Source organism: Neoarius graeffei, chromosome 20 (genome assembly GCF_027579695.1).
Source record: "Neoarius graeffei isolate fNeoGra1 chromosome 20, fNeoGra1.pri, whole genome shotgun sequence".
NCBI lineage: Eukaryota > Metazoa > Chordata > Actinopteri > Siluriformes > Ariidae > Neoarius > Neoarius graeffei.
Genome location: NC_083588.1, coordinates 19,887,070 through 19,899,536, shown reverse-complemented (window position 1 = coordinate 19,899,536; position 12,467 = coordinate 19,887,070). Strand labels below are relative to the sequence as shown.

Below are 12,467 nucleotides of genomic sequence, written 5' to 3'. Positions count from 1 at the left end.
TGGTATAGATGACAAAAATTTTCTGACTTACAACTATAAGCAGCTTCTCCAAGACCTGGAAGTCTCCTTGAAGGCCAAGTGTCTGCTCCACCAACTTGACTACTTGAGCGGATTCCACTGCCAAGTGAAGCTCATGATACTGTTCTATTTGTTGAACCCTCCTCTGAATCCACCTCTTGTCATCTGCAGTATCTAGTTTGCACATAATTGTAGCATCTTCTGATAGTTCTACATATTTCCCTACATAGGCTTTAAAGATCAGATCTACTTCTTCAAAGGTCATGCTGCCATCCTTTAGGCTCTTGTATATCTTCTGGTATTTATTGTAGCATGGTTGAAATATGTCTTCATAAATCCAATCAAGTGTAGCATCGTTTTCCTCATCATCCGACTCGCATTCACGATCAGCCATTTGAGCAAAGTCTTTAGCTTGACTCTCCCAGCATATCTTAAAAATATAGCTCTCTTTAAATGTGTGTAGAATCTCAGCCATGTTCTGAACATCGTCATCAAGGTCAAAGTATGTGACGACACCAGCCATTCGGGATGCGATCATGTCAAATGGATGAACCTCCATGAACTTATTCAGTGCCATCTCATCAATGTCAATCTGGTGTTTTGCTTCTAGACCTCCAAAATCAACTGAAATGAGAGAAAATGTATAGTAGTGTAACAATCCTTAAACACATAGCCTGCAAAACTCGACCAAACCTATGAGTACATCTAATATACCTGTTACGTGCTCCTGAATATTCCGGCACATTGCAATGAGCCCTTTAACAAGCTCACTGGCATGATATACAGCTTTCACCTCATCCTGTCTCAGCTGAAGAAGCCTCCTCATGGCATTGGCATCTTTGCATTTCTCATTTTCACAAAGACAGTCTGTTTGGAGGGAAAAGTAAATCAAATAAGTCAATAACAGGCCTGGCATTGTTTCTTTGTTTAAAAAAAAAAAAAATCAGGAAAAATGTGCATTTTGACTATAACTACAGTGACGTAGGCGAAATAATTGTTAATTAAGATATAAATTAAATAGAGCGGCAGCTACAATTAATTATCGACAGTCCATAATTATCGACACCTTTTCAGATCTACCAATAAAAAACAATTTTACAAAAGGTGAGTTTCAGTCACAACAGTTATTATTGGTTAGTTAAATCAACCAGAAAACCCGCCTTGTCCTTTGATCTTGCCGTCTGATGACGCAGCTCGTTACCGGAGATGGAATTTTTTTTTTAGCACGATCAGCAATTTGAAGAAAACCTGGACGTTATCATCGCAGGTAAGCATGGTGGAAAGATCATGGACATGTTTTTACTTATCAAATTCACCGATATTTCATGATATCCTTGTCAAAACCTACTTTATTTCTTACTCTTTCATTTGACAGTCGCCATTTTGTATCTAAACGCGCATTTGAGATCACGTGAGGTGTTGATAATAATGATCACTTTCACCGGTGTCCACCATTATCGACACCCTGTGGAATTAACAACTTATGTATCGATCTTTGTATAACATTGTTGAAGTAGATGAAGTACTTTAAAAGAGTGCTGTGATTTATAATAATTATTTTTTCTGAGTCATACCAGAATGGAATGTTTATAGAGTATTTAGAATCTTATTGCAATAAATAGAATTAGACCAGAATTAAAGTCCTAGTACATTAAAAAAATTACATGCTTGAAATATTCAGATTTTCTATTCCATTTAGAATTTTTTTTCAGTTTGTTGTAAATATCTACCACATATTACAATATCAGTAGAAAATTTATATTTTCATTCAAGGAATGACATGTGACCTTTGACCTGGATTTTCATGTCGTTACAATGTCAGTTTATATTTATTGGTAAACTACAAATCTAGAAATTAATACAAAACAACAACAACAACGAATGATTAACAAAATGCGATCTACGAAAATACTTAGAAAGTGGGTAGAAAATGGAACAAAAAGATTTGACACAGGTTCAACATTATCAGCTCATTTGTTTACAAACATTAGAATTACTTCCTCATTTACATAAACACCGACATTGATGTATTTATATAAAATATATTTTGTACTAAATACAAGTCTATGTAAAACAAGTTTTAAATAAAAACTGTTTTGTTAACTTAATACCACATATCGAGTATTTTTATTTTTTAAATGATCATCAGGATGCCAATAATTGTGGAATGATGTCGATAATTGTGGAACAGTGTCACATGATCTGATACGCTAAGTAATCGGGAAGCAACTCATTTTTTTTCCAGTGGAAGTTTGAGTAATTATTCATGCACAATTTATGTATTGAAAGTGTTTTCTACTTTTGCAATGGCCAAAAGACTGTTAAAGGTGCCGGTAATTGTAGCCGCCACTCTAGAATAAAATAAGAATGTGAATTAAGATTCAAGTTTTCATAGACTTTGTGCAATTCAACAACAACAAAAAAAATGCAGGGCAGAGTGTGCATATATAGATCAAACTCAAGTTTAATGAGGGATTCCAATAAATGTACCAACACTACTGTCATAGGTGTTCATATCAGTACTGAGATCAAGCTGATCTGTGCAATTACCTATTTTTACCAACTCGGTGAAAATATTCTTCTTTGCCAAGATGTGATTCAGAACTTTAATCCTTATGCTTCCTCTGATGAGCTGATCTGAAATATTTGTAAATAATGACGTTGCAATGGCAAGCCTTTCTTTAGCCTCTTCAGAGAGCTGATCAATCAGTTTTTCATCAGCACCTACAGGGAGTTAAAATAGTGGAAATAAATTACAAAAAAAGAACTTTCAGAACAAATCATGTCCCTGATGGAAAAATAAATAAATAAATAAATAAATAAATAGCTACCATGAAGTTGGAAAATATACTTGGCTGCTGTCCAGTTAAGGAGGTGCTGGAGAACCACCTCGTCTCTCTCTTGGTATGACCCACTCTCAGTTTTTGGCCAAGACTTCTGAATAATTGCAGAGATGAGCTTTCCAAACTTCCAGTTTATTTTGCATCTCTCAAATAGTTTTGCTTCATTCTTCGCCTAAAGAGCAAAATAAATAAATAAAAAATCCCCAAGTAAAAACGTTTGTCAAAATCAAATTACACTGGCTGGGTAGCTAAATTACAACAGCTGGGCCTGAGAAATGGCTGGATCAAAGACTCTTTTCTTTAGGCGTGAGGACATATCTGCGATGACCTATGGCATAGGCATAGACCCTGATTCAATAATAGAAAATGTTTTTATTTTGGATGCATGTTTTAATGTGCATCATTCCAGCTAACATTTTTGAAAATAATTACAAAAATACAGTGCCTTGCAAAAGTATGCATCCCCCTTGGTGTTTGTCCTGTTTTGTCGCATTACAAGCTGGAATTAAAATGGATTTTTGGAGGGTTAGCACCATTTGATTTACACAACATGCCTACCACTTTAAAGGTGCCCATGGTTTTTTATTGTGACACAAACAATAATTAAAATGGGGGGAAAAAGAAAAACCAAACAGAAATCTCGAGTGTGCATAGGTATTCACCCCTTTTCATATGAAACCCCTAAATAAGAGCTGGTCCAACCAATTCACTTCATAAGTCACATAATTAGTTGATAAAGATCCACCTGTGTGCAATCAAAGCGTCACATGATGTCTGTATAAATCAACCTGTTCTGGAAGGACCCTGACTCTGCAACACTACTAAGCAAGCAACATGAAAACCAAGGAGCCTCCAAACAGGTCAGAGACAAAGTTGTGGAAAAGTATAGATCAGAGTTGGGTTATAAAAAATATCCCACACTTTGAATATCCCACAGAGCACCATTAAATCCATTATAGCAAAATGGAAAGAATATGGCACCACTACAAACCTGACGAGAAGGCTGCCCACCAAAACTCACAGACCGGGCAAGGAGGGCATTAATCAGAGATGCAACAAATACACCAAAGATAACACTGAAGGAGCTGCAAGGATCTACAGCGGTGATGGGAGTATCTGTCCATAGGACCACTTTAAGCTGTACACCCCACAGAGTGGGGCTTGATGGAAGAGTGCCCAGAGAAAAGCCATTGCTGAAGAAAACATGTTTGGAGTTTGCCCAAAAGTATGTGGCAGACTCCCCAAAGACATGGAAGAACATTCTCTGGTCAAATGAGACAAAAATTGAACTTTTTGGCCATCATGGGAAATGCCATGTGGCGCAAACCCAACACCCTGAGAACACCATCCCTACAATGAAGCATGGTGGTGGCAGCATCATGCTGTGGGGATGTTTTTCACCTGCAGGAACAGGAAAGCTGGTCAGGACTGAAGGAAAGACGGATGGCACTAAATACAGGGCAATTCTGGAGGAAAACCTGCTCGAGTCAGCCGGAGGTTTCAGACTGGCATGAAGGTTCACGTTCCAGCAGGACAATGACCCTAAACATACTGCTAAAGCTACACTAGAGTGGTTTAAAGGGAAACATTTAAATGTCTTGGAATTACCTAATCAAAGCCCAGACCTCAATCCAAATGAGAATCTCATCTCATTCTCATTATCTCTAACCGCTTTATCCTGTTCTACAGGGTCGCAGGCAAGCTGGAGCCTATCCCAGCTGACTACGGGCGAAAGGCGGGGTACACCCTGGACAAGTCGCAAGGTCATCACAGGGCTGACACAGAAAACCATTCACACTCACATTCACACCTACGGTCAATTTAGAGTCACCAGTTAACCTAACCTGCATGTCTTTGGACTGTGGGGGAAACCGGAGCACCCGGAGGAAACCCACGCGGACACGGGGAGAACATGCGAACTCCGCACAGAAAGGCCCTCGCCGGCCACGGGACTCGAACCCAGACCTTCTTGCTGTGAGGTGACAGCTAACCACTACACCACCGTGCCGCCCCCAAATGAGAATCTGTGGCATAACTTGAAGATTGCTGTACACCAACGCAACCCATCTAACTTGAAGGCATTGGAGCAGTTTTGCCTTGAGGAATGGGCAAAAATCCAGTGGCTAGATGTGCTAAGCTAATAGAGACATAACCCAAAAGACTTGCAGCTGTAATTGTACCAAAAGGTGGCTCTACAAAGTATTGACTGGGGGGGGGGTGAATACCTATGCACAGTCCAGATTTCTGTTTTTTCATCTAAATTATTGTTCGTGTCACAAAAAAGTGCACTTTTAAAGTGGTAGGCATGTTGTGTAAATCAAATGGTGCTAACCCTGCAAAAATCCATTTTAATACCAGCTTGTAATGCAACAAAACAGGACAAACACTAAGGGGGATGAATACTTTTGCAAGGCACTGTAACTATGCTGATGGGTAGTTCTTCGGTAATGGAATTACCTTCACAGCAAAATGTGGTAACTTTTTTTTTTAAGTTGTACTCAAGACAACTGTATTAAATAAAACATTTCACATTGTATGGAGTATCTTTTGACCCTCAAAAAAAAGCATAAAAAAATTGGCTCTCTTTTATGAGGAAAGAAATGTCAGTAACGGAATTAAGTCAGGAAAAACTGAACTTTCATTTCTTAAAATTCAAACCAAAATTTCTCTGAAGTGACGCTGCTAAAATCGGGGTGATGATTTTTAAATATGGTTTTCAGTACATTTTGCCTTGGATTCCATACTTTAGCAATATCGCCGAGCTGACAAGTTAAGTTTACCTCCAGGAGGCAAAGTTGGAGGTGGCTAAGTTGAGGAGGTTAAGGTTTGCGATGGGAGTGACAAGGTTGGACAGGATAAGGAATGAGCACATCAGAGGGACAGCACATGTGGACAGCTTGGGAATTAAGCTAAGAGAGATGAGACTGAGATGGTATGGGCACATCCTGAGAAGAGATGCAGAGCATGTGGGAAGGAGAAGGTTGAGGATGGAGCTGCCAGGCACATGAAAACGAGAAAGGCCAAAGAGGAGATGCATGGATGTGGTGAGAGAGGACATGAAAGTGGCAGGTGTGGTAGAGAAGGATGCGGAAGACAGGGAGCAATGGAGACGAAAGATCCGCTGTGGCGACCCCTAATCGGGAGCAGCCAGAAGAAGACGACGACTGAGCTGACAAGTTAAGGCAATCTTAATAATTTCATAATTTTGGCCTCTCTGCTGAAGAAATGCTCTAATGCATATTGGTTAATAAAAACTGGAAATAAAAGATAGCGTATACACATTTTCCCAAGTCTTGTTTTATCCTAGCATTTCAGTCACATGATTTTTCTTTTGCAGGCACCACATTTGGGACTGAAATTTCTAGCTTTGCTGGCTGACACAAATGTGCCTAGAAATGAAAGATAGCCAAAATTATTCATCTTACTTGAGAAGAGAATAAACTATATTGTATTGTATACTATAATATAACTATATACTGATCCTGTACAGTTCCGTAATATTGCATTGAAGCAGTCAGTCATTTAGTCCCCAACATGGCAGCGGTTATATAGCGCAACATCATATGAAGAGGGAAAGATGGAGGTGGAAATGGCCATCTTGATGCTGGACACCTTAACCTTACAAGAAAAATGTATAATACCTGGCACATTGAGGTGACAGCTTGTAGAGCACACTTCTCAATACTTCTGGCCACATGAGGATGGCTATTATTAAGGTCTTCAATTTTACTGCAGTATATGTCAATCTGGTCTATTGAGGATTCCTGAAATGAAATGCATTGGTTAATTAATACCTCTGTTTTACTGGACTGATTAAATATGCACAGATCTAGACATTCCAAACCTGTTGAAATTTTCCTTCAAAATCTCTAGTAAACGTGTCCCTCCACTCCTTGGTAAATTCCTCATTGCTTTCAAAGCTTATGGGGATAATATTATTCCATATCTATGATGAAGCAGAGAATAATGGGTGTTCTTCACAATTTAAAAATGAAAAGTAGTGCTAATAACTGTACAATTAATTATTTTCTCACCTCAATCTCTGATGTGAGGCTGACACTCAAAGTGTAGGTCTGAAGCAGTTTTCCCTTAAGGGTCTGTCCTATCCAAGTTCTGATAGTTTTCAGCGTCAATGACAGAAACTCACGGACCTTTGCCATTTTCTCTGCGGCCTGTAAGTGGTCTTCCTCTAGAATCTCCTAGAAAAGAAAGTATAACTATTAAAAATAATGAAAGGTTCAAGCCCTGATTTACTGAGAGTGTGCATGTGGAGGAAAAAAAACAAACAAACAAAAACAAAACATTGTATATTCAAAAAAAAAAAAAAAAAAAAACATACTGTAGAAGCTGACTCACTAACCAGAGTCTACAAATGATTATGAATGTTATATATTTATTCTATCCACATTCACTGGATATGAGCAATCGTGCACTCTGATTGGCTACTCTACTACTAGGATATCAGCTCATATACCATGACTAGAGAAAACAAAAGGCAGAGCGCATCAAGTCAAACATACCACTTTATCAAGTATTTAAAAGAAACAGAAATAGCTAAATAAAAGAACATAGGTTTTATTCCCCCCCCCCCAATATCTCCTCTTCCACACTCCAGCCTAGTCAGTGGCGGTAATGCACCTTTAAGTTGGCTTGCCAACTGCCAAAAAAAGAAGAAAACGGCGGAGCGTGTTGCTGAACCAACAGAGGACGAAATAAAAACTCTACTTGAAAACAATACCCCCCCCCCAAAAAAAAAGAAATAAAAGTATCATTTTTTATTTTTCATTAATATTATTATTATAGCATTTTTCATAAACTGCTACTGTCATTTCGTGGGTTTGTTTACATTCTAAACGGAAATTATTTTGTTGGACGTTTTGTATAAAAAAGTTTCTATTTCTCATATTTGCAAAAAATAAAAATGCTCCATTTCTCAAAATCCAGTGAACGTGGATAGAATAAAAGTTATTCCACTCAATTTCATTGTATATGGCTTATAGCCGACTCAGCGTGATGTGCCTCGTTGGCTATCAGTGCATCTACAATTCGATTTTGTGGAATAACTTTTTTTTTTTTATGGAAATGAGTGTTTTACTGGGAAATACACCACTCGTATTTTTCATATGAGCTACATCTGGGACCTGGAGATCCAAAACCGTGACACATTTCTCTACATGCCCCTTGTGAGGAAATCGATGAACTGTTTTGATAAATTCGGGTACTTTTTTTGTGAATTGTCCATATAATAAAAAGAACATGACATGTTGGCTTGATGAAGTTTATCTTCTCGTGTTGAAAAACTCGTATTTTTCATCTGAAATATATTGCGATTCCCAGTGACATATTTTCTGATATTTCACTCCAATGAGGTCACTCCCAGTGTTTTCCCGCAGACTGGACGTGCATTGTTAAAATGGAGAACCAGTTCAAAATTAAAATTTTGGTTAACTTGCATTTTTTTTTAGATGTGTTTATATAATATAATGAACATTTCATGGTGGTACGACGATATGACATTTATCTTCACCACTCAAAGATAAACTTCATATCTTCGTGCAACTGTGTAATATATATATTATATACACACACACACACACACACGCGCATACATACATACACACAATTTTCAGGGCATTTCCACCTAAAATGCAGAATGCCGAGCAAAGTTCATGCAAATAGATACATTTCAGGCCAACAGCATGGTTTACCAAGACTCACTTTGGGAATGAAGATCATGTTCTTTACATTAACATTTGTGGAAGCCCATTTCTATCATTTGAAGACAAAATAAATCCACTGTTGTGTTGAAGTTTCAAGAAATTATGTAGGTCTTTTGCACTTTCTAAATGAGGGACAAAAGCGTTAGAGAAGGAGGGAGACCAGGCTCTGTATAACCATGTAAAGAGGGCCAGCACAGTGGTGCAGTGTTTAGCACTGTCACCTCACAGCAAGCTGCTTCTGGGTTTGAACCTCACATACCCCTTTTCCACCAAATCAGTTCCAGGGCTGGTTCGGGGCCAGTGCTGGTGCTGGTTCACAACTCCTTCAACTTGCAAGTCAGCTGAGAACCAGTTTGCTTTTCCATAGCTCGCGGTGCTAAGGGAAGCCACGTCATTACGTCACTGTATACGTCAGTTACGTCATTGTATACGTCATTATGTCGCTGTATACGTCAGTTACATCGCTACGTTTGCATAAACCTTGGCGCGAATATCGAAGCAAAAACAACACGGAAGAAGCAGCAGCAGCAACAACAATAATAATGGATGACTTCGCGTTTGTACAGCTGCTGCTTCTCGTCGCTTAAAAATGGCGATCTTTCGCGGTCTTGTTATTGTTGTTGGTCTTAACAACTCTGCCCCCCCGCTGACGTAAGCAGTTCTTTCCTCTGGCCCAGCAGAGAGTTGGTGCTAGCCTGGAACCGGTTTTTCTGGCCCCAGAGCCAGTTCTTTGTCAGTGGAAACAGAAAACCCGGTTCCAAATGAAGCACTGGCCCCAAACCAGCCCTGGAACTACTTTGGTGGAAAAGGGGCAACAGTTGACTGGGGCCTTGCAGAGTTTACATGTTCTCCCTGTGCCTGTTTCTGTTTCCTCCAGGTGCTCCGGCTTCCTCCCACAATCTGGAGATATGTGGATTACGTCAACTGGCTACTCTAAATTGCCCATGGGTGTGAATGAGAGTGTGAATGGTTGTTTGTCTCGGTGTTAGCCCTGCAACGGTTTGGCGACCTGCCCAGGGTGTACCCTGCCTCTCACCCAAACTCAGCTGGGATTGACTCCAGCTTCACCCAAGACCCTGATGGATAAGCGGTATAGATAATAGATGGATGGACTATGTAAAGAGAGAGTGATTTTATCAGATTATTGTCTCCAACATTCACAGTGGACTATATAGTGAGTTTGCCATTTTGCAGTGTTGTCCGAATGTATAGTGAGAATTATTACACCCTGTATAGTGGACTCGTAGTATCCCACAATGAACTGTGAAAAGTAGTGTACAACCAATGGTCACTAACCAAGCAATATATCCAATCATACATTGCGGTCACGCTGAAAGCAAAAAAAAAAAAGTGTTGGGGTGAATGGATGGAGGAAGAAACACATTATAAAACAGACATCCAAGTACAATTAAAAATAGTAAGAGAACAGAAAATAAGCTAAAATAGAATAAGAGAAATAAAATACAAGAATAAAAGTTACAGTGCAGACCGAGGAATTAATCAAAAGCCTCAAATTTGATTTAATAAAAGCAGCGGCAAAGAAGAAAGTATTCAGCCTTGATTTAAAAGAACTGAAAGATGCAGCAGACACAAATTACTTTGTATTTATTAATGTGAGAAATACGCTCAGTATAACATGTCTCATCTCATTCTCACTATCTCTAGCCGCTTTATCCTGTCCTACAGGGTCGCAGGCAAGCTGGAGCCTATCCCAGCTGACTACGGGTGAAAGGCGGGGTACACCCTGGACAAGTCGCCAGGTCATCACAGGGCTGACACAGACAACCATTCACACTCATTCACACCTACGGTCAATTTAGAGTCACCAGTTAACCTAACCTGCATGTCTTTGGACTGTGGGGGAAACCAGAGCACCCGGAGGAAACCCACGCGGACACGAGGAGAACATGCAAACTCTGCACAGAAAAGGCCCTCATCGGCCACGGGGCTCGAACCCGGACCTTCTTGCTGTGAGGCGACAGCGCTAACCACTACACCACTGTGCCGCCCCCAGTATAATATGTATTTATCACAAAAATACAGGCATGTGTTTATTATTTTGAAAACCCACCAGCTGATTTTTCTGGCACGTTTTAATTTTGTGACAGTAATGACATAAATAACGGCGCGGCGGAGTAGTGTCCAAAAGCGTTTTTATCATTTTACCAATGAGCTCACTATATAGTCCTTTAAAGGAGAACCGAAGGCAAATTTTTTATTATCAAAATTCTATTTCTCATTTTATTAAATATAGCAATGCATTTTTGATAGCCATTTTGTCACTGCTATAGCAAGTTATGAGTGTTTGAAATATGCTATGTAATATATCCGTCCATATGTCAAAGCAATGGCTGTAAACGAGATTCGTTGAGACCTGTGCGAGACATCATAGGATGGAAGTAAAACGTACAGCGGAAATCAAAGTGACCAACATCTGCCAACGTTGTCAAAAGACGCGCGCGCCCTCTTTCGAATGCTGATGTAATCAAGCCGGAAGTTTTGTTTGTTTTGATAGCAAATCAGGAAAGTTTGAAAAAAGTAGGCAGTAATCATCACTCGTTTTTGTGCAATGTTTCGTTTGGAAAACAGTTTTCAAAATGGTGACACTGACACCTGGCTGACACTTCACGTTTCGAAGTGTCTCGTGAAGATCGCGCGGATAAGTGACGCCTGCCATGGACCAAACAAACTACATTCAATATGGCTAAAAACCGAATAGGCCGATAAGTTACATTTAATTGCAATTAAGTTGCCAATACGAGTCACGATATAAGATTACTAAAACTGAAAACGTAATTGAACACCACGTTAATTAAGAAATAAAGCAAGTTTAAAAAATGACTTCAGTTCTCCTTTAAGTAGAATTCCCTAGATGGTGAGTAGGGAGTAGTGAATGAGTGAGTGGTTTAGGACACAGCCATTAACTTGTAAAGAGGAAAATAAACATTTTGAACACCAAAGACAAGCACACAAGAGATGCAAACATGATTGTCCCTCCACGGCGAGGCAACATCATGATAGTTTGAACAAATTTCAAATGTACTTTCGCTTACTAGATTGGCAATAGATGACATACCTGCTTAGGGAGAGACTGGGAAAAGTTTGAAACTGAAACCACAAGGTTCAAGCAAGCAATTGGAATGTCTGTAAAACTATGGTTGTAGGACTTCGCTCCTTTGCATATCTTCTCCAGAAGCTTCACAGCTGCAGCTAAGCAGTTCCTTCCATAGTCATCAGAGAAGCAGCTATAAAAGACAAAACCAACAAAGCCCAAGTTGATACAATTGAATGCCAGTTGTATACAATGCCTGAATCAGTAATGAGACACTTTTAATATAGCAGTATCTAGAGTATCTAGTATTTCTTTACCAGTACCAATACACATTCCAATGTGTCTCATTAAAGCTATCCATCCATCCATTATCCGCTCGTCCTGTTCTACAGGGTCGCAGGCAAGCTGGAGCCTATCCCAGCTGACTATGGGCGAGAGGCGGGGTACACCCTGGACAAGTCGCCAGGTTATCGCAGGGCTGACACAGAGACAAACAACCATTCACACTCACACCTACGGTCAATTTAGAGCCACCAATTAACCTATCCTGCATGTCTTTGGACTGTGGGGGAAACCGGAGCACCTGAAGGAAACCCATGCAGACACGGGGAGAACATGCAAACCCCACCTGGCTCGAACCCAGGACCTTCTTGCTGTGAGGCGACAGTGCTAACCACCGTGCCACCCATTCATTAAAACTATTTATTGAGTAATATTATTCTGTTCATTAATCACCTAAGCTTGACTTACCTGTATTTTTGTTCAAGAAGCTGGCTTTGAATGAATGTCAGCGTGTCCAGCACATTCTGCGGAGGAACAAAGCACATCATCAAA

The 12,467-nt window shown here is 39.7% G+C and overlaps 1 protein-coding gene across 2 annotated transcripts in view; it reads right to left on the bottom strand.

Moving 5' to 3' along the window:
- Positions 1–12,467, bottom strand: part of rnf213a (ring finger protein 213a) — a 131,610-nt gene that overhangs the window by 57,337 nt on the left and 61,806 nt on the right. For both annotated transcript variants that reach the window (XM_060901392.1, XM_060901393.1), the window contains exons 12-20: positions 12,384–12,439; positions 11,658–11,826; positions 6,896–7,060; positions 6,706–6,807; positions 6,503–6,625; positions 2,850–3,033; positions 2,569–2,742; positions 733–885; positions 32–642 (exon numbers count right to left, since the gene is read on the bottom strand). In XM_060901392.1, coding sequence (XP_060757375.1) covers positions 32–642; positions 733–885; positions 2,569–2,742; positions 2,850–3,033; positions 6,503–6,625; positions 6,706–6,807; positions 6,896–7,060; positions 11,658–11,826; positions 12,384–12,439 — 1,737 coding nt within the window. The remainder of the gene's footprint in view (positions 1–31; positions 643–732; positions 886–2,568; positions 2,743–2,849; positions 3,034–6,502; positions 6,626–6,705; positions 6,808–6,895; positions 7,061–11,657; positions 11,827–12,383; positions 12,440–12,467) is intronic.